Source organism: Glycine max, chromosome 15, assembly GCF_000004515.6.
Source record: "Glycine max cultivar Williams 82 chromosome 15, Glycine_max_v4.0, whole genome shotgun sequence".
Lineage (NCBI taxonomy): Eukaryota > Viridiplantae > Streptophyta > Magnoliopsida > Fabales > Fabaceae > Glycine > Glycine max.
The window spans coordinates 19484231-19508264 of record NC_038251.2 but is presented as its reverse complement, the minus strand read 5'-3'; the positions used below and the strand labels follow the sequence as shown (position 1 = coordinate 19508264).

General features: G+C 32.6%; 1 protein-coding gene, 1 long non-coding RNA gene and 1 other non-coding gene across 3 annotated transcripts; all 3 read right to left on the bottom strand.

Annotated features, from left to right (window-relative positions):
* Positions 1-216: 216 nt before the first annotated feature.
* On the bottom strand, positions 217-1406 carry LOC102663009 (uncharacterized). Its single transcript, XR_418424.4, has 3 exons — positions 1096-1406; positions 648-804; positions 217-552 (listed from the first exon to the last, which is right to left on the bottom strand). It is a non-coding gene; the product is annotated as an uncharacterized lncRNA (long non-coding RNA).
* An 8856-nt stretch (positions 1407-10262) lies between these two features.
* LOC102668815 (uncharacterized) lies at positions 10263-10834 on the bottom strand. Its single transcript, XR_005888669.1, has 3 exons — positions 10789-10834; positions 10491-10598; positions 10263-10352 (listed from the first exon to the last, which is right to left on the bottom strand). It is a non-coding gene; the product is annotated as an uncharacterized protein (transcript).
* Positions 10835-17042: 6208 nt separating this feature from the next.
* Positions 17043-22592, bottom strand: LOC100779458 (cytosolic purine 5'-nucleotidase; the record flags this gene model as incomplete). The annotated part of the gene is made up of 12 exons (XM_014767483.3): positions 17043-17202; positions 17310-17388; positions 17481-17543; positions 18916-19046; positions 19854-19988; positions 20273-20436; positions 21229-21334; positions 21473-21592; positions 21671-21748; positions 21841-21888; positions 21964-22035; positions 22479-22592. Coding segments are annotated over 12 exons (1224 nt in total), but the record flags the coding sequence as incomplete, so codon positions are not given.
* Positions 22593-24034: the final 1442 nt, after the last annotated feature.

Sequence of the window (24034 nt, the reverse complement as noted above, 5' to 3'; positions counted from 1 at the left end):
AAATTAAAAATTTTAAAAAAATTGAGGCACATGCATACACTGAAATAACAAAATCCAATAGAGGATTTCAAACATTTATATAATTTTCTACAATTGTGAAATTTTCTACACAATTTATATAATCTAATACTAACACATAAAAATTCTCAAACATGATAAAAATGACTCAAAATTCATGATATTCACAATCAACAATAAAAAGGCATGCGTCTTAAACAAAACAAACAAGTAATTACCGATAAAAGTCAAATGCAACTTTCCTAGATAGGAATCATCCCCCTAGTTGAACTTTCACTGTTTTCTAGGGGAAAAAAGTGTTCTATTTAAAAAAGAGAAAGTAGGATAAACCTTTTTCCAATCAACATAATCAATAAACTGATCATCCATTGTTTCTTTTGTTGACAAGTACATAATATTTTTTCTCTCTCAGCTTGTGTCGGTCTTTGAAGATGAAATATTCTATCCATGCGACCTGGCCTCTGCAAGGCCTCATCAATTTGCTTGAGATTTCTAATAGTAGCCATCAAAACAACCCCATCTTGTTTCTCAAATCTGCATAGAATAACAACCAGTTGTTAGCTATTACTTACATATATGAGCATATCTTCATTCTAAGACAATCAAAAGAAGCAAAAACTACATATTACCCATCAAGTTCCACAAGTAGTTGATTGATGAAAGTTTCATGGCCTTGATTTTTGGTATGAATATATGTACCACGTACACCAACAAACAAGTCAAAATCCTCCACAAAGTGGGGCCAGTTAGTGATTGGCCAGCCATTCTAGTCCAGTTCCAAGAATGCTGGCATGAACATACATATAAACATAATTTGAGTATTTGACTAATATAACTACCAGAACAAGTGCATAACAAATTGACTGTTTTCATTGTATCAAGGCACAGTAACAACAAAGGCCAAATGAAACTGAACCATATGAATTATGAAGTTCATTTTAATAGATATCTAGAACATTTTTTAATCTTGTGAGCTATACTTGTGATTAGTAACTTGTTTTACTCAATTATAGAGATATAAACAGTGAAAGATAAGAAGATAAAAAATAAATATTAAAGTGGTTTAAAGAAGATAACCAGATCTCTAGTTGTCTGAAACAATTCACGAACATTGGAGGCACTTTGTCCAACCCACAACCTAGCCTCCAATTGTTGGGCCTTAATTTCAACAATGAACACCTTAATTAGCCTCAGCAACTATAGCCAATGCTAGACATGTCTTACCTGTACCCCTCTCGCCTACAATAAGAACACCCTGCAATATAGAAAATAGTTCCTAGGAGTTAATATAGGTCTTTTCAAACCAAAGTGCATGAGACATTAGATATACAATTAACAGTTCAGCAAAATGTTAGAAACATGGTCAACTACAAGTTTACATTGTTATGAAATGAGATTATTAGAATTGAGAACATGCTTTGATTGAAATGAAGTGAAAGAAAATAGGTAGGCAATTAATATACAAACCTCCCTATTTTCTTAGTGTACCTCCCTTTTTAATTTTTATTCCAAAAAATATGCTTAGTTCAAAATTAAAGACCTGGCCGAAAACTTATTTTCAGATACATGCTTTGGAACACAAATGAAGTTTGGAACTACCTATGAATGTAGCTGAGTTGTTTAGGTCTTCAGGAACACATGTAACTAATGACAAAAAAAAGGGAACACATGTGACAAAGCAAAGGGAAAAATTAAATCAAACAGGGACGACCATTTATGTGAGTCAAGTGTGTAGAAAAAGGTCAAATAATATTTCCTTCCTATAATTTTTAAATTGATGAAGTCGAGTGTATAACTTTCAGGAATTAAAAACACATAAAAAAATGTCTGAAAACAATGGATGGACATAATTAATTACAAGTAATTACCAATAACTATTCTAGCTATTTAGCTATATATTATGTTCATATTTGATAATTATAATAATTAATTATAATTTTTAAATATCACATATAAATGTATTACTAATTATTTTTATTCTCTTTGTGTTCTTAAAAAAAGTTAAAAGGAAAATAATTACTAAAAAAATAAAAAGAAAAAAAAAAACATTTTAAAATTCAGTTTTGGGAATAAAAATATTCTCTCTATGTTTTGGGAGTACCAAATTCTCAATGAAGGTACAAAGCATGCATTCTCTCTACATTTTGTAATGAAAAAACATCAATTCCATAAAATTTTATTTAGGGAATACTTCATACTAGTATATCTTAATAGATTGTACTTGGTAACATAGTTGGGGGGTGGGGGTGGATGGGGTTAAAGGTGTAGCATTAGTTTGAAAAATAATTATAAAGCACTTATGTGTAGAAATATTTAGAGGTCTACCCAAGGGAAACAAACTAACTTATGGCTGCAGATGCAGTAGTTGGGAAGTCAGACAACACACCATCAACAGAGAAACACTTTTAGTTGACAGAGATAGTAGAAATTTTTCTACACTCAATTTCTGTTGCTTGAAGAATGAAGCATGCTGCATTGTATTTTAAAATAGAAGGAAAATGATAAGTAAACAACATAGATTAAAGTTAGACCCCAAATGCATAAATTCAGGACCTGCCTTGAAACAAAAAATGCATTCCAGTACAAGGACGAGAAATAAATACTCTTTCATTTACTTGAACATTTAACCAGAGGCCTGTAGTTGGTGATTTTATTGATTTAGCTACTTGTTCAACAGTGAGAATGTCAAGCTTGTTTCATCAAACTTTCGAGTCCGACAGTACATTCCCTGAAGAACTTTCCAGCAACAAGAAAATTATCAGTGATTACAAGCACATAACAAATCAAATAGTGGAACAAGTTTCCCACTTTTGAGATGATCAAAGGCAAGCACCAAGAACTGCTTTGATGAATATGACATCAATTTTGTCCGGAAATTGATGCAACCAATCAATTAGGTCCCTAAAATTTACATCCAATTTGGTTCTTAACATTATATAATATCAACTCAATCACTTGGTCCTTGAATTTGACAACCATTAGTCAATTTGGTTCCTGATGTTAGGAATCAAATTTACTAATAATTACCATAATTAAAGACTAAATTGCTTTTTTCGTAATGTCAAGAACAAAATGCATGGATAATTGTTAAGGCCAAGGGTTAAATTTCCTTTTTCATAATGCCTAGGACCAAATAGGCCCACTGTGCAAAAAAACTAAATTGATGTTTTCCTCCTAAATCCATACTTAAGTAATCAATGTCATCACAAATTCTAGTTTCCTATATATCTTTAGACAAATATCTTATTTATTTGATAAAAAAATGACTATACACTGATACTAGTAATTAAAAGAATTTAACACAATCACAAATGACTGTGTATGATAAATTTATTAACTTCAATAATAATTACAATAAAATTTATGACAAGATATTATTGACAGATCTTATAACTACAATGCCTCTAAATTATTTTCATCTTCCTTGAGAAGAAACCCAGACTCAGCAATAGCACTCTGATATTCTTTATCAGCAATTAACACTTTCACTTTAAGAAGCTTAGCCTGCAGAAAATAATGCATATAGAGCTAACATGCTGGTTCCACACACCAAATACCAGCCCAAACCCAATGCTTAGAGAGACACAAAACATAAAACATATTTATGGAACTATAAAAGCATAAAAGAGTTACCTTATTGCAAGCTGAAGAAAAAACAAGAACAAGCTTCTCATAATGGAAAGGGCAAACACCAAAACTTGGTAAAAAGAGAATACAAGGAAAATCATCCACGTTTTTGCACCCCGCCTTCTCATAGTGCACATTGAGTTTAGGTTTCCATCCCTAAAAACAACTACTTATTGGAGCACCGGATTCACCTTTTGAATCATCAAGCAGACTTGGAATCAGAACCTTGGTTATTACAGGCTCCTCTATCCCTGAAATATCCCTTGCTCCCTCTTCACCAGGCTTCTTACACACCTAGCTAGAACACCACCCAAAAACCATTTCGGTAACAGAGTTCAAACAACGAGAAAATATATAGGGTTAGAGACGAAATGGATCATAAGACTTGAAACTTGTTTGACAAATCAATATGTTTGTAAGATGATATTGAAACATATATAATAGACAGAAGAAATATGTACGTTCTCGTCAATATCTTAAGGAATTCTGATCCATACCTTCATTCATATCATTTGAACCACTTTTTTTTTGTCAGCATCATTTGAACCACTGGGGTGTAGAGCTGCACATTTTACCACCTCTACATAAATGATACTAGTCCTTTTAATTTAATCTAAAAATGCTAGTCTTTTATTTTTCTACCATATTGGGAGAAACACATTTTAAGACATGACTCACACAAAATAAACACTTTTTCCTCTATAATCAGAAAACCAAACAAGGGAAAAGTTTTTTTTTCTCTACTTTTCTTTTAAAGTTCCTTCTAATTCTATTCATACCAAACAAAGTGTTAAAAGAAAGCATTTTTTTACACTTAATTTTTATAATACTACTTACCAAGTGCAATTCCACCTGTTGGTGCTGGAAAAGAAAAGATTTTCCTACTCTATTTTTAGCATGAAATAATGAGTGCATGAGATCGTAAAAATTGAAGACTGTGAAAAAGTTTTTCTCCCTTTTATTTGTTAATTCTTGATATGAATGAACAAAAGTTGCAACCTTTTTTATTTTTTTCCCTTAAGTTGCTACTCCTTTGGTTAAATGAAACAAACTAAACAGAAATGGTGCAACTTGATATAATAAGAGTTGAGTAAAGTAAAACACTATCTTCGATGCAAGGGCGCAAATACTCTCCAGTTTTTGTATGCTCATCACGTGAAACTATTGTATCAATAGCATCATTTGTTCTCTCCAAAAGTGTTGTAAGGTCCATGTATTCAGCCTACCCAAAAAAACAAATTTATTATTTATTAAACACTAAAAAAGTTTTTTTTAATGCTCATGATACTTCTCTTTCCACCTCCTCAAGAAATAAAATAACCTCAAGTCATTTTTATTTTCCTTTTTTGTTTTGCAAACCATAAAATAAAATAGTTGAGTACACAAGCAAGTAAGCAAGAAACGAAGAAGAAGGAAGGTTACCTCGGAATTGGCTTTAGAGTAAATAATTTCCTCTACCCTAAGCACAACAACGGGTAGCTTCTCTTGGTAGTCTTTGTTCTTCTTAGTAGAAGACCCATGTCGTTGACAACCCTATTATTATTCAACAATAAAAAAAAGATTAAAGTGAGAAACAAAAGGAAGAAACTTTTAGGAAGCATTGTAAATACCTTAAATTCCTTGCTATGTATCTCCTCAATAGCCTTTTGTGCTACCTCTTTTGTTTTAAAAGCCACAAAGGAATAACCCTTGTGTTCTCCAGTGTCCCTGTCTTTCATTAATCGCACTTGAAAATTAAAAATGAATATTTTTTAACAATAATCCTAATTTTCCCCACCTACAGAAAGGGACAGGTTTATAACATCATTAGAGCAATTCGTCAAGGCTTTGACCTCAAGAATATCACCAATAGGTATTACCCTGACTCGGAACCAAAGAAAAAAGAAAATCACAACAAAGATTTTAAAAAATCTAGCACTATCAAGTAATCACCGGAAACTTATTCCACGATCAGCATTGCGAATGATCAATTCAAGTATTCACAAGCGAAAAGGAATAAAACGAGAAAGAGAGTTAGGGAAGTCAGAGAGGAGAAACATAAGATCTAATACAAGGATGTTGAGAATTGAGAAATCTAACTAGGCGAACCCTACTGTAGCATTCGGAAATGGAAATGAAACACGGATCTGAAAGCAAAAGAGATTGATTCGATAATGGAAATGGCAACAACAACGGAGAGAAATGAAAATGCAAAGGGCGAATGAGAGAGAAAGCATATCAAATTACGAAAGGGGAAGTGCACCTTCGTCGTCGCGGTCATCATCTTTCTTCACAAGCGGCTGAGCCATCACTAATCACTGGTGAGAATCTTTGAGAAGTGAGATGAGATCTTTGTTCAAGTATGTAAATGAATCCGTGCTGAAGAAGAAGAATCCAATTTTCGAGGTTGGCGAAGAAGGAGGAGGAGATGGAAGATGCAGAAAACCTAGCACAAAAATGCGAGAGGTTGGCATAGAGAGTGAAAGGGAGAGTGAGAATAAAGAGAGGCGCGAGAGAGTAGAGGAAGATATTTAAAAACAATAGAAAATCTTCTAAGACGGTTTTTGCTAAACAGTCTTAGAATGATTGTATTTATTTATAAAAATACCACCGCATTTCTTTCTAAGACGCTTGTTTATCAACCGACTTGAAATCAGCGTTGTAAAAATTAATTTTTCTAGTAATGACGGTTCTTATATTTATTATATAAGATTGAAAAATAAAATAAATATAAAATCTAAGTATTTCAATTTATAGAATTGTTATATACTATTGGAAATAGAATACAATAGAATAATTATAAAATATATATTAATTGAATTATTTGGAGGGAATGAATATGAAAGTATCACGTGACATCATCCCATGGAATAAAATTCTTTTATATATATATATATATATATATATATATATATATATATATATATATATATATATATATAGATATATATATATATATATAGATATATTGTAGATAGTATACATTATTAGATTTAATTGCATTTTTTTATCTCTTTAGTTTTAATTATTTTCATTTAACTCCTATGGGTTTTCAAATGTTCAAATTAATTTCCCCATTCAAAAATTCCATCTAATACTTGACAGAAAGGTAACAGATAATTTATATTAATTTTTATAAATTTGAAACAGGAAAATATCTTCAGTAGTTAAATAAAAATAAAAAACAAAACATGACTACTGTACATCCTACGTTTTTTATTTTTTTATTTTTATTTGACTATTTTATACATTTTCTTTGTTAATTTATATAAATCAGTTACATGTCACGGCCATATTTATGTTAATTATTAGATGAGATTTGAGATGAGACTTTACTTAGATTAAAAAATGTTTCTAAGGTTCTAAATTATTTAACAAAAAATTAACCATGTAGACATAATTAGTTCCTAAATCCAATATTGTTGCCTATATAAATGTTGTCCTGAGTATTCTAATCTCAGGTTAGTATTCTCACCCCCAAAGGTGTCTGAATCCAATAATTTCACCAAGACTAGTTTTGCTAAATATGCCCCAATTTTCATATGAATTAAATTAGAGATTTATCTTTCGTGCAAAAATCAGAGGATTAAAAAAATTCAGAGGATTCACATACCAAGAAATTGATGTTTTTTTTTAATGTGACACTACTACAATAATAATAAATTACGACGCATTAATAACTACGGTCGGCATAGACCCGTCTTTGAAAATGACATAGTGGCAGTATTGTAATTATGTAAATTAAAATTTTGAATTTAAGTACGGTTATTCAAAAACCGTAGTAATTGAGTTCTGGTCACTCTCTCTCTCTTTCTTCTCACACTCAGACGCTCCTTCACTCTTCACACAATTTCAAAATCCCTAATCCATCATTTACGCTGCATTCTTCTCAGATGTGTGTGTTTGGCGTTCCGCATTTGGCTGTGTTGAGGCATTTGGTTTCCTCAGATGCCTCATGTGAGATGAGGAAGAAAATCATAGATCCCTCCTCTGAGAAGAAGTTCCACGGTGTTCGGCAGCGACTGTGGGGGAAATGGGTGGCGGAGGTTCAGAATCTGGCAAGATGAGTGCATCTCTGGTTGCGAACCTATGACACTGCCGAAGAAGCTACTATGGTTTACTACAATGTCCTAATTCATCTTCGTGGCCCTAACGCATTAACAAACTTCACGCCGCCGCAAAGAGATTCTCCGTCTCCATCTTCACTGCCGGTGGTGGCGGAGACTCTGGCGGAGGTTTGTGAAATGAAGGTGTTGGTCATCGAAGAAGACTTCGGCTCCGGCTATGATTCCAGCGAGTATCATTGCTTTCCTAGCTCCACCTCACTGCTTCATATTTTCAGGTTATTGGTATATTAGATAAATTAAAGAATGACAAGAGCCAAAACAAGGAGCTGTTGGATTCATCACCAAATGAGGATGACGATGATTTGGATGGTGAAGATCTTGAAGAAGGCATCATTTATGAGGAATAGATGCCTCCCATTGTATCAGTATCACTATTGTGCCTCTTTCATATTGACAAACCTTTCAGTGTTGATAGGTATGTTTTAATTAACCTACGTCGAGCATTACTTTTGATAATCTTACTTAGTGCTTAATTATAGTTTTATTTTAAGATAAATAGTTAGTCTCAAGCTTTCAACAGGATTTGTCCCAAGTTTGGTTTGCTTCGTTCAGTTAACAAATCAATTACTTATGTGCAGTGATTGGAAACACTTCACTAAAATGCTTGCTGGAAAGATGTTCTACTCTTGTAGTTGTGACAACATTATCTGAACACAAAAGCCTTGCGTTGCTGGAAAGATGTTTTTTGGATCTCTTTTTTTAAAAAAGTATATCTAATATAAATTTGACGATAAATTTGTGCTATAAACAGAGTGTTGAAAAGGAAGAGTCATTGAGGAAAAGGGCATGGGAAGAAAGCAAGAAGATGTGGGTGGTAGCAGGCCCTGCCATATTCACAAGGTTTTCAACGTTTGGAATCATGGTGGTTAGTCAATCCTTCATTGGGCATATTGGGTCAACTGAACTAGCAGCCTATGCCATTGTTATGACTGTCCTAGTCAGGTTTGCAAATGGTGCATTGGTTAGTGTCTCTATACCTTTGGATGAAATTAAATTACTCAATCCAAACAAAAGCACCAAAAAATGAATGAAATTTAAATCATAGCATGTATACATAAATTTGACTACTAATATGAGGAAAAAAAATGAAAAAAGTGAGTATTCAACCATGAAAGTGAAACGACAGGTTCTGACCTTATAGCAAGTAAAGCCCTATATCAGAAAGAGTGTCACTTGGAAAAAAACAATATACATATATAGAAGAGGCTCATATACAGTCTGAGAAAAAAAAAAGAAATTAAAGTAAGATATAGGATTATGATAGGAATACAATTAAATTGACAGAGACTTCCACTTCCACAAATATAAAATTTCAGTCTACACAATAGAATTTCTTTTTAAATTGAATTCATCTAACATTATTGAGGAACATTAGAATAACACAACCATTAAAATAAGATACAAGCTTACATACTAAACATACTGCAGCAAAGTTTCTACAACCAGAAATTATAATGAAAGCTTTGTATGTGTATATATATATATGAGCACAAGGATAATAAATAGATTGCAAAATGATGATGAGAAAGCATATATGGCAGAACTTTGAGAGATCCAAGCAGGTATAATATGAACAAAGACCAAATAAAATAATAAATATAAAGAAGCTTGCTAGCAATGTCATTACTACAGCTATTATAAAGGGAGGTGTTTTGTTTCTTTTTTCCACTTTGTATTCGGGAGGTGAGCACCAATTGTGCACTCTAAACTAATCAAAATTCAATAATAATAAAAAATTACAAGTTTAATAATAAAACTCTATACTTTTTAAAAAAATTAGTGCCCTTAGTACTGAGATTTACAAGGATTTACCAAAACCTAGTACTGTGATGAGAGCATAAATACAAGGATTTTCCCTTCCAAGTGAATGGTAAAAGAATTTGTACAACGTAGATTGTATTCATAATCTCATATTTGTGCACCTACAATGTGGATATATATTCAATACAAAATGTGAAATAGACAACTAAATTGGGAAATATAACTCATCCTATTTAGAGATGGGTTGATGAATTGTAAAATGATGCGTTCCAAGCATATATATTTGTGAAATTTCATCACCTCAGTATCAGCTTTGTCGTTAGTCTCTTGATCACGTCCAGAAGGTTCCCTTGATTCGTGAGGTGTACATTCAGACTGGACAAATAAAATTCAAAAGACTGTTATTAACATGTTTTCCCATAAAGCAATGCCAACTCACTAACAAAAGGGAAATTCCTACATTCTTACCTTGTTCTGCATGCTTTTAGAGAGCATTTCAGGTAAACAAAAATAGCAATCTAGTCACCTCGGTACGATATTTGTTTAAAAGGGTTGATATCCAGTGCAAAGCTTCGATTCAAGTAGCCTCCAGTTCACTAGATAATTGCCTGGTCAGTCAAACCATCCCAAAAATCATTCTACAGAATAATCAGTGCAAAATAGAGTACTTGGCTAAATACAAAGGACCCTCAATCATTTTTCAATAGCTTCTACAGTAGTCAAACCACCCTAGAAAGAAAAACCATACCTCCTGGCAATGGACAAGATTGCTCCTACATCAAACGCTTCAGCTGGATCTGCCTTGAGGGCACGTAGCTCTTCATTGGTTTCACGAGCAACCTAACATATAAGCGATAGATAATTTCAAATTTATAGATTAAATGGAAGGAAGCAATGTCATTAAAAAAAAGCTATAAAAAAAACATAAAGCAAAACAATAGATGAGGAAAGAAAAAAAAAATTCTCAAGAGAACCTACAACTCTAATTTTCTCTTCTTTATCTGCTATACAAGGCAAAATGGCTCCAAGAATGTCAGCATAATATGGAACAAGCTGGTCTCCACCAAGCTTGACAAACTCATTTATCTGTAAAAATGAGAACACAAACATTATTTAAATTTAAATAAAAAGCAAATGAATCACAAAACAGTAACTAATCATTTTTCTTTTTGATATAGAAATTTTTTTTAGCTTTGAATAGATGCCAATCCTAAGCATAAAGTATTATAAGAGCAAATGGTTTACTATCAAGTCAAAGAATTGTAGTACCACTTACCCATGTGATAGTTGTTAGCCTAGTGAATTCATCTGGAGAACCTGCCCTATGTACCAGGATTTCAGCCATGCGACCATAATCTACAGACTTCAAGAGTAGCACTGCTCGAGTCAGAAAATGATAAATGAACAAAAAACTTTGCTTTTGTGTCAAAGTAGTAGTTGAAAATGAACCACAACTCTGTTAATTAATCAATACAAGCACAAGCTAACAGGTATATCAACCCTAAAAGATGGATTAGGGGAAAGATAAAAAAATGGACAATGGCTGCAATAAGTTTTACTTGTACAGTAGAAATGGGGAAACCATAAAAAAAGGGATAATGACCATTCTTCACGTTACAAATGATTAGGTACAATTATTATTTAAATGAATTAAATACATTTTGATAATAATTGTTAATATTTTTCATTATTTTTATTTTTTTTGATGGGATATCAATCAGAACAAATAAAAATAATTAATTTTTTTATTCAATAATGGTGCTAATGTAAGCACTTCTTTGAAAGGTACACCTTCTAAGACGGTGCTTATATCAGCACGTCTAAGAAGGTCAGCATTCAAAGACGATGCTGATATCAGCACGTTTTAGAAGGTCAGCATTCAAAGACGGTGCTTACATTAGCACCGTCTTTGAAAGGTAGCATTCTAAGAGGGTGCTGAGATCAGCACGTCTTAGAAGGTCAGCATTCAAAGACGGTGCTTACATCAGCATCATCTTAGAATGCTGACCTTCTAAGACGTGCTGATGTCAGCACTGTCTTTGAAAGTTGTGACCTCTAAGATGGTGTTGCTTTAGGAAGATCGTTGAAAATTGCGACTTCTAAGACGGTCATTGTTGCACCGTCGTTGAAGGTTTCGACATTCCACGATGTTGGAATCTACAACGGTCATCCACCATCGTTGTAGGTCGTATTCGACCATCGTAGAATAGCGTTTTTGTAGTAGTGTGAATAACCAGAGGCATTAGTGTGTTTGACAAGGAACTTATGTAAGTTATGAGCCCCTCTATTAACTTATAAGTTATTATCTTCGATCTCAAAAATATAAAAGATTTTTTTGTCATGGTCTCAAATATAAGAAAATTTAAAATAATTTTACTTTATTTAATGTTATTATCTCTAAGATATCTTTCATTTAATTAGAGTTTTAGTTTTAAATACTTTTTTATTCTTGATACCAAGTTTTAATGAAGGATAAGTTGGGGGAAAACTTAATTTTAAACTGAAATTGATGCGATTAAATGTAGTTAACTACAAATTTCTTAGTTAGTGTGAATTAATTGTTTTTTGTATTTGAGACTGAAAGGAGTAGTTAATTTCACCAATGTGTTTCGTAAAGGTGTAAAACTAGCTCATAAGTTAGTGGATAGCTGATAAGTAAGGCTTTTGAGGAGCTTAAAAACTCATTTGCCTAACTTATAAGTTATTTTGACCAACTTATTTAATACACAAAGCTTATTTTTCATAAGTACTTCAAGTAACTTGTTTTTATAAGCTAGTCAAAATAACTTATGGAAAATAAACTAGCTTATAAACTACTATTTTTTTCTCTTTTAAATTTTATTCTCACTAATTTATTAAAAAATTCTTTAAATACTTTTATTCAATTAAAAAAAATTCTTTTACACTTTTATTATGTATTTAAACATTCTTACAAACAATAAATAACATATTTATCTTCTTAATTATTATGAAACTTGAAATGCTAATTTTTCTTATTATTTTATTTAATGTTAAAATATTTCTTTTAATGAATAAATACATTTTTATTTTCTATTTTTATTTAAAATATTTGGTCACAAAACAAATGTTCATAAAAATAGTAAATTGTAAATTTTTTTTAAAATAACATTATTAATAAAAAAATTAAATATTAGAATATTGATTTAAACAATATAAGTTTATTTAATTTAATTATACTTTTTCAAAAACGAAAAAAATGATTTAAAAGAGAACAATATGAGTTAAAAACTCTAAAATTTTAAAATTCTTATAGTACAAATTGTGACACCCTCTACCCCGACATATATATAAATAAATAACATATATTGGTAAACAAAATCACATGGGTAAAAGGTTCACATTCACTTCAATTACCAAATAAAACTCATTAAAAACATATTCGGCTCAAAATAAGGCCGTCAAAATTTACAAAAATATTTTGTTAAATCTCTGAGGTGAAATAAAGTAGACTAACATCATAAAATTAACAAAAAAAACTTATATCCCAATGTCACATCTTATCAGAGCGTTGTGTCCCGACGTCCTTCAACACAATATTCCTTAAAGCAGTTCACCTAGTCATCTGCTCCCCCGAACACAAAGTTCAAGATCATCACAGGATCCAAACACAAACACAAACTGGGAGTGAGTTATCACATTCCTAACTAATAGAGAAACAAGACAACTAGATATACATATCATATAAACCAAATAAAACTTACTTACACGTAATTCACGTAATTCCACCACTTTGTCATTCAAAGTTCACTTTTCATCCATCAATCACACTTTTCAATCATCAATCACATTACACAAGAATCACACGCTCTGATCAAGACATAATAACACCTCAATTTCATAATAAACAATTAGCAAGCGCATGAGACAATTATGCTAAGACTCAAGCCTACATGCAATGTGGTACCATGTCAGTGAAAAACCACCCAGGGGCGCTTAGGAGTACATAACAAGACATACCACCAATGGGTTTCCAGATCACTCTCACTAAGTAAGATCATAGGGAGACCAGTCAGGGTCACGATGTTTTGCGAGAATGCTCCAACCATATGGGATCAGCATAGGCTAAAGGAGCACTCAAACCCTGATGACCCCCAAGGCCTACACTCCGAAGATTCCGTCAGGGTCTCTCCCTCCTGATCAGGTCCAACCCCTAAAATCATTTTAGCACACAACACTGCTAGTGAATTATACAATACCCACGACCTCACACTCGTGTCTTAAATACGTACAACATATTGCGCTACAATTTAACACTGGTTCCTAAATAGGAACCTACACTTTCTCTTTAACACTGGTTCCTAAATAGGAAACCTACACTTTCTCTTTAACACTGCGCATTTACACTTTTCTCAAGATAACACTGGTCGGGTTATTGTACAATTCACAGCTTACAACACAAATAATGTCACATCAAGAGTTAATCACACACTTATTCACAACCAAAACTCATTCACAATTTCACATCTCATAATGTCACAATCCACATCACATGTTTTCACGTATCTCACAATTCAACACCTGTTCTACTTTACACTTTTACTCAATCTCAATAACAATATTATAATCTCAAGGCAACATATTATTCCACAACTCATCACATATTTCATTTATAAGCACTGCTCATGAATTATACAATACCATGACCTCACACTCATGTTTCAAACATGTTTAACATAATTGTGCTACAATTTAACACTGGTTCCTGACTAGGAACCTACACTTTCTCTTTAACACTGAGCATAAACACTGGTCGGGTTATTGTATAATTCATAGCTTACGATATAATTAATGTAAATCAAGTGTTAACACATCCACTTATTCACAATCGAATATCATGTCCACACTTTAACATCTCATAACATCACATCAACCATCTCATAACATTCCAATGATGTTCATAAGGTACAACATACACATGTTCATGAAATTTAACCATAATATTCTCAAACTCCAACACTTAATAATTTTTGGAATCATACTATAACACTCTACAATATTATTTACATAAATTATTAATATAAATAACTACCTCTATATCTATAAACTAGCATACATCATATTGAATCACAAATTTCAAAGTAAGCTTTCAATGCACAAATTCTAAATAATTATATGAACACTTTGGTCAGTTTCAATTATGATATTAATTTTTTAAATTATATATAAAAACCTAAACAGCAAGAAAAAGAGAAAATACAAAATCAATATCTCTCTCTAAGTTTCTCCTTACTTTATTTCATCAATTCATATTAATTAAAAAAGTACTCGATTTATAGGGTTCACGCTCAACACAATAGCATATCAATTTCACAAAATTGGTCTGTCAAACATATATAATTCATTGTAATAATTATAAGGATAAAATGAAAATTGCAAAAACACCCCAAAACTCATTCCAATTGATATCTCTAAAGATCCCTACACATGTTCTCACTAATTCCCAATTGTTAATAACTCATCCCTTACATCTAAGCGGGCTCATGTGTCTTTCAACAACGATAGTGGCATCTCTAGCGGTTCCCTGAGATTTCTCCAGTTTTTCCTCCGACTGCTCTGATAGAGTTCCCAAACGTCAGAGAGACGGAGAAGGGATTGAAACCTCCATTTGTACTGTCTTCATGCGATTCCTTTTTCTCCCTCCACGAACTTTTTCTCCCAAATCCCAACGGTGAAAGTGTGAGAAATTGAATTTAGAAAAACATATCCAAATTTCATTAAAATCCAACGGTTAACGAAACCGGGATCGTAATTTTACTGAGACCGTTTTGGGTTTATGCGGGAAAGGAAAAGGCTACAATTAGAAAGGTATTTCTCTCAGCTCAAACATGATATCAAAATTTCCAACGGTGAGAATGCTCAGAATTGGGGCTGCAAACGTAGTGCTCAAATTTCACGATGATCTAACATTGAACGAGTCCGAGATCGTCATTTTCTGAGATGAGTTAGGTGGTCTGCGGGTAAAAGAGAGAGTTTTGAGAGAAGAGAGAAAAAACGAAATTGTGAGGCAGAGGAGACTAGCATGTTGCTATTTATAGCTAGGGGCATTTACGACCTGTTATTTACTCTATTTATTTATAATTTTATAAAAACAAACTTTATTTTATTCTCTATCAAACAAATAAATAAAATACCCTTTTTATTTTCTTTCAAATCATTATTTTAATTAATAATTATATCTCCTTATTTATTTATTTATAAAATCTTATCATTTTTTTAAAACTCTATTTATTTATAAATAATAATCCTTTTTAATCTAGTTTACGAAAATTGGGATGCTACACAAATTACTTTTTAAGATAAAAAATTATTAAAAATAAATTAAAATATAAAAAATATTAAGTATGTTCTTTTACGTCATTTGACATTTAGGAACTAGTCAATTTATTTTACCGACTATTTTCAATTAACTTAGGTAGCTCGTAAGCTTCTAGTTTTTTCGGTTCCTTACTTATATCTTTTAAGCTTTCAAGTGGTTTTATAATATATCCAGTTTATTTAATTTAAATTGATTGGTAAGATTAATTGATAAGTTAATTGATAAATATGAAATGAGATATTTAATATTCAAATATTTAAATTTATTTTTAATAACTTATCGTCTTAAAAACTAAGACAATAATTTTGAATTATAAAAGAATAGTAAAGATTTGATGATTTTACTCATATTGTCTAAAATTAAATTTTAATAAACTAATATTGTTTTAAATCAAAATTTTCCTTTTTTCTGGATAAGTTAGATTTACATTCAATAAACTTATGTTGTTTAAAATCAATTTTTTAATATTTAATTTGTTATTAATAATATTATTTTAAAACAAAAAATAAAATTTGTTTTTTCTTTATAATTTTGATTTTTTTTATAAACTTTGGTTAGTGATCAAATTTTTTTTCAAAAATAAACAATGTATTAATTCATAAAAGTAAATAATTTAACACTAAACAAAACAATAAAAAGTAGATTCCAAGTTTCATAATAACTAAAAAAATAAATATGCCATCTAAGTAAAAGAGTTTTTAAATTCAATAAAAAGGTAAAAAAGAATTTCAAATAAATTAATGAGAATAATATTAATATAAAGAAAAAGCTAGTAGCTTAAGCTAACTTATTCCATAAAGTATTTGAAATATGTATTTGTTTTCTTCGATTCATAAGATACGATTTTGTTATTCATTTGAACCAAATACAGGGATTTAATCAAATTTGATTGATCAGCAACAGTGTCACGTCAATCTGATTATACCAACTATAGCTGTATACATGCCATTCTGATTCAGTTGGAAACACAATCCCTTGCATTTATTTCTTTTTGCTTCGGCCTATGCTCTCATTGAAACCAAAAGTCAACTAAAACACCTTTCGGTCTAGGGAAAGTACCTTACTACGGCTTCCTTATTGTTGACCCAAAATACCAATGATCTTTATTTACACGGGGACTTTTAAAGCACTGTTAAATTAACACGATATCTAGGCCTTTCATAGACTTATTAATTTGAATAATATTGTATATCATCATCACAGCATTGTACAAGTTTGAAATGACACATCTTTTTTAAGTCAACAAGATACATTTGTTTCTTGTATTTCTCCACCATGTTGGTCCAATTGTCCATAGGAAGGAAAATTGTCAATTTGAGAACAATAGTGTGTGTATGAATCATGTGCAAGGTTCTGTGGCGGAACAAGAAAGAAAAATGTCTAAGTTTATAACCGAAATAATAACCTAATGCTTTTAAGGATTTGGAAGGGAGGTAAGGGAAAAAAGATGAACTGCATACCTGTTCCTGAGAGCCAAAATACATAAACGGTGTGTAATATAAAAAATTTGACACTCTAGAGGTATATATATCTGCATACCTACAATTGAAATAAATTTAAACAGTTCATTTTCAAGAAAGTGCAAAGTCTGGTATAATAGAGATCAGGGGTGTCTAGAAGAAATAACATACTTCTCAATTTGTCGCATCAAGTGGCTTTTATCCCACAAACCAGCACGCGATAGATAGCCCCACCTAATGTATGCAGATACAGCATGTTAATACCATAGGCATGTGGTATAAATAACTGAAATGCAAGACAAATAACATATATGTTGATTTGCCATGATGAACACTCCATATTTCCCTCTCTTACTAACGCCAAGGAAGAACAAAATGATAAATAGAAAAAAAAAACTCCAATGTATTACAATTTACAGCTTTCAAAAAGTTCAAATCTGATTACTGAGAAATACAAGTTCACACGTGTTCGAGATATAATTGTATCAGTTGTATTAGTACACTCTGCAAACTGCTGAACAACCTGAACTGACACAGGACTGCTAGTTATGTTAGTTGTGATTTAACTGTGTCATTCAGGATCACTAATGTAGTAACAAACAGTGCTCTGTCTAAATATAAAAACTCACTTTTGAGCTGATTGATTTAATAACAGATTCTTTTACAGAGAATTCTGAACTTTCTCTGACTTTCCACACTACTTTCTCTGACTTTCTTTCCTTAGTATGGTTTATTAAATACCGTGAGCATGTTATCCGAGTAATGGCATCAGCTGACAATGCCTTTCACAATTTTTCCTATTCACTCTCCTCGCCATCTCTTGCGACATCTCCTATTAAATTCTCTCACTCAGATTTTGACAAATTGGATGAGGAAAACTCTGTTAAAAAAAATTCCTGCTTATTATCTTTCGGACAGAATTTGGGGCAGAATGTTAGAAATATAATAGTTGAAGACTGTGACTTATGGTGAAATGCTCGAGTGAAAAAGCACTCACCAACATCTATATTTATATTTATTTCAAAACAAATGACATTAAAGACCAATAAAATGAAATGCAACTCCCTAATAAGAGCAGTGATGAGAATTATACAAAGTAGTATCTGTCTTTTCATCTATATCCTAGACATCAATTTCCAATATAGAAGTCGTTTCCAACATCTCCAAAAAGTATTGTATTATTAGTATTAACCTTATGCTATGTTAGCAAACTGCTGAATTGATAGTTACACTGTTAGTTACCTTCACATGCCATTTTTTCCCCTATATGATCTTGCATTTTGGATGTTTATGGCATGCTCACTGTAATATAGCAAGTTAATCCCTACACTCTTCAAGGCAACAAAGAGAAAAGGGAGGGGACAAAAAAAGTAGTAGCTGTGTCCAGATTCATGATAGAGGAGTTTTGAGTATTGAAAAAAATGAAGGGGACTATTTCAAACTCGGATATTTTGACAAAAATCAATCATCAGTCACAAATTCTTTCCCATGGCCAGTCAATAATAAGAATAAGCTATGTGTATATATACAGACCTGTGGCGGAAATCAATAATAACAGAGTATGATAAAGAATTTGTAAATCAATAGACCTGTTCTTTGAACTTACTTTTTATTAAAGAGCTCCCCATCTGCCTCTAGCATTGGAGCAATTTTTCCATCTAGTATTTGCATAACAAGAAGTAACTTTTGCATGCGTTCAGTAAGATTTTCTTTGTTCACATTAGTTGCAGCAACAATCTTCCAATACACAAAATTCAAAATATCAATATTAACAAAGACATGTAGTTGCCATTCTTGAATAATTATTCATATTGAATAAAACATGTAACCCAATGCATATTCAATAACGCCAAGTCGAGAACCAATGAAGTAAACATGTTCAATTCATCTAATCATTCAATCCTATAAGAACATACCAGGCATAGTTCTATAATGTTTGAACCTCTTTTGTGGAATCAGACCCAATATCCAAACCCACAAAATGGAGAGTATATATGAGAAGAAATAAGAAGGGAATAGTTCATGAGGTGGGAGAGAGAGAAATGAGAAAATTAGTTGTGAGGGGAATTCGGTTATTGGGGGGGGGGGGGGGGGGCTAGTCGGATGAGGAGGAGGTAGACAATTTGATGGTAGTTATGGGCAGAGGGCTCTTGCCTCTAGAGGAGCTTAGCTCTGGGAAGTAAGAAGCTTTAATTCCTTTGTATTTTCCTTTTATGCATTCATAACACACATTTCTATTCTCATTGGATATTACTGTTACTGTTGATTTCCTATTTTCTGATTGTGGTTCCTAGCATATAAGTATACACCAACTCAAATATTGTTGTTGTGAAAAGATTAATGACTGCATTGGATGATCATATTTGGCTTAAAAGTGTGGAAAAGGTGAATGAGACAACAAAACATAAAGCTAGGAGGTTCATGTGGGAAATAACATAACAAGGGAAAGGAAAATTCTCAATCAACAATTGCAAGATGGATGTGTACATATACGCCATAGAATATACAATATATATAATAAAAGGAGTAAAGGACCAAACTTACTTGGGCTGGACGCCCTTTACTTTGCCTCTGCAGAGCCAGCCGCAGTTGGTTAAAGAGATCAACAACAACCTCCTTTTGATTGATAAGCTCTACCAATGATTGTCTACGACCCCGGCTACGAATTAGGGCAGTGTACTGAATTTTTAACATTTTATAAAGCACAAAGAAGTTTTCAGCTTTGCAGATCAGTTAAAGTAGAATAGTTGCTCAACACAGTACATATGGTTTGCAAAATAAAAGAACTGTTAAATTAAAGGTAGAAAGTGCATTTTAACTTCATGTTTACTAGCATTCATATCATTTTTCCTTTTTCAAAACAAGAGACCATATAACCTTTTTTCAGCTAGAGAGAAACAATTTTAGAGAGCATAATTAAACTAAAATCAGAAAAGTGTTATGTGTGAATTGATTGTACTGACTTCTTCTTCCAGTTCCCGACAAATCAATGCTGCTCGCCATCGCAAATGGACTTTGGGTTGACTAACATCAGTGTAAATATGGTCTCCAATATACAGTATCTCATCTCCATGTATATTTAGGGAACTTTCAACCATCTGCGCACTCCCCCCTGAGTACAAACCACCTGCAGAGTATGGTAAGTAAAGTATAACAAAGTTAAATCATTTTAAAAATAACTTCAAATGTAACACATTGCAAAGTCAATTCATTTCCGTAATATATTCACAAGTAAAATTAGCAGCTCACTTATGTTCTGTGCAAATCAACATGATGTTTATTTATGTGATAGTAAAAGAAATAAAATATTGTCAATCAACATTTTAGCTGTATATTATATTGATAGAATCAATAAAATGCATTTCAATCATTATTTCTAATCAATTCTAGGATAGTAAGAACTAAGAACTTGATTACTAATTGTACTTAATAAAAAGAAAAGTCATTAGTGCTTTCCTTCTTTGAATTGGTGGCTTGCAATGCACACAAGTAACAAAAATGTCTACAATTTGTGACTCATCCTCTATTCCAAACTTTATAAAGGTAAGAACAGACCTAAATCCATAATGATATCAGTTATGCATGTAATGTGATAGACAATGCCAAAATATAAATAAATAGTGTTTTCCCTTGGTAAAGGATTGGAATACTATGTCCCAATTGATAAGACTTAATTTTAGTTTAAAGAGAAGAAGTAAATTCATCCAATACTTTTTCTATTTTTCCATTTTTTTTCTTTTGAATTAAAAAGGTAAGGAATAGTGTTCTACATAACATTCTTGATTTGATACGTTAAACAATAAAAGAAAAGTTTGAAGTCACATTTGATGTTCTTTATCAGAAAATCAGAAAATAAGAATAATCTCACACTCTGTGGAAAAGCAATGAAACATACTATATGGACATAGGGAGTACCTACCAGTTTGAGCCTTAAAGCATGGACGCATCAGGCCCTCTTCTGTCACCACCTCATACATGGGGTGTGACATTTGGAAGAATTCTGGTTTGTTTGCCGAGACAATTACCTACTCATGAACGAGAGCCACATCAATTTGTGCATTGCTTATTTCACAAAAAGTAAAGAGAATAATAGCATGTATTTTTCATTCCTCCACTATCAAGAGGATAACTTCATATTGTATTGATTATCTACAAGAACTTACAATGTCAAATAAATCTCTCCAACCCATGTCATTGGGAAGGAATCTATTGAATGAATGATGCATCATTTTGTGTGTATAATGATAATCTGAGTTGGTAATAAGTACAAGTTTTTTGCCTGCCTGTTTCATGAAAACAACCAAGTAATGAGCAGAAGCACATTATGTGCGAGGCAGAGATACACATACTATAAGCAATACCTCTTTCTGATCCAAAAGTGTGAAGAGTAATTCCGGATCAGGCTCCACAAACTGTTCAGGGTTAGACATAATCTCACTCTGCATAAATTCAGTAAGTCAATACGTGCATATAATTAAAGCACAGCATAAATAGATCATCCTAGGCATTGACAATATGTGTATGTGTTCACCTTGAGGCGGCCTTCTACGTGTGCCGCGATGAGAGCTTTTCCAACAACCTGAAGGTCAAGCCTAAGGTGAAAAAGAGAATATTTCTACTCAAATACAATACTGTTAAAATATGTGCACAATACCTTATAAAGCCCTTTATAATCAAAGGAGCCAAGATTGGATGGTATAATCCCACCATCAAGTTTGTCAACCATCTGAAAATAATCACATCACATTAATAAAGTCTCGTCCAATCCCAGTCAAATGTTGAATATACGTGTAAAATAAATGGTTATAATATAGGTAACCCATTAGTCACAAGACAAGAACCAAATAGACAAAATCTGCTTACTGGAGCTGCTTCATGTTAAAACTTCATATTTTAATATTTTGAAACTCTCACTTGAAAGAATAAAACATATGGAATCCCTAGTTGACCAATAAAGTGTAAAATACGGAGACTTGGTAGTTTCATTTAGGGTTCATATATATAGGTAGCAACACTCAATTTTAAGGAACTAACACTATCTATCACGTACCCAGGAATTGAAAAAAAAAAGAAGACAAATGCACTAAGATAAAAATGCTACCATACAATTTGTAGCTGAATACAACTCCAGTAAAATTTGAGAGGTTTTCAACAGGAATTGAAGCATACCTGCATGTAAGCCACAGCTTCGGACACAGAGAAGAATGTGTTGAGAAACTCCCATCGACTCTTTTGCCGCAGGTCCACCAGTTCTCTCCCATAGATCTCACTTCCATGCACATAAAATTAGGTAACACTTGAAATAAAGGGCAAACTGAATATTATTTAATTGATTTCAAAATACAAGCACTAATCAGCTTATATAGTCTAAACATAACCAGGAAATACAGAAATAAAATTTGTACTAATAAACTAATAATTGCATATATAATCTGAAAATTATATAGGATATTCTATGCCAAACTGATGCCCATTTACATATTTACAATATTCTCCCTCGAACAGGTGAATGGATGTCCATCATTATCAGCTGGCAAATAAGATCTCAGAATCATTATGGTGGAAGCCGCCTGGTGAATACATCTACCAGTTGAAGTCTCAAAGGGATAGAGTCATCACCTTGAGGACAAGGTGAAACTTCAGGGGCGGAGTATTGATATGTAATTCTTGGTTAGATAGTGGTGTTAGTTTGTTAGTGAATCAAGTAGGTAATAATGTATATAAATAGGAAGAGGGAGTCATTCATTGGGTGGGAAATTAACAGGAAGTGTAGAGAGGTGCTAAGGTACTCTCGAATTAACCTCAAGAAGTGAATTCAACTGTTCAGTTAGTGTAACTTGGCAAAGAAAAAAAGTTCTTAGTTCATTGAGCGTTTTTCATGTTTTTCTCTCTCTCTCTCTCTTACCAGTTGATTCTATCATATTCTAATAGAAACAGTATGTTAGGTTCACCAAGTGAACCTCATGGAATTCGAGGACCAGGACTACCTCCGTAGAAGAAAGAAATGAAGAAGAAATGACTTTTTCTTTATTATATCCTCCTTGCATGGAAACAAGGATATTTATAACATGACAAGAAGCTACTAGACAAACATCACATGCCAAAATAAAAAAGCCATAACGAAAAGCACTAATGCTATCATGCCATAACAGTAACTACTCCTAGCACTATGATTCTAACAGAATTGCCCCTCAGCACTAAGAGCCTAACAGAATACACTAACAAATATAATCCTCTAGGTGAGTCATTATCTTCCTCTTCCTATCTCAGTAGCTGATCCATGTGCTACAAGAAGAGGTGAGTATGAGTTGACTGGAGGTTAGTTTCGCGATGGCTGCTTCGATGCAGTCCATAGCGGAGTCAGCCATTGATGCCGTTGAGAGTCGAACTCAATGGCCGAGTCCACTCATTCCAAGGTCTCCTCGGACCGCCTTAAGGACGGAATTGTAAAGCTTACTTCTCATCAACTGTCCTTGAGTGAATCCCTCCATTCCATGACCATTAACCTTGACGAATTGATCCAGAGGCTGCCTGCTCCAGAATCTTCTAGTTCATCTCCTTTGTTCACAAACCAATCACCCCCTGCGACGGCTTCCACTTCCCATCGCATGAAGTTGGATGTTCCATGCTTCGATGGAACAGACCCACTGGGTTGGATCTTTAAGATCAACCAGTTTTTTGAGTACCACGCGACCCTCGACCATGAGCGTCTGACCATTGCCTCC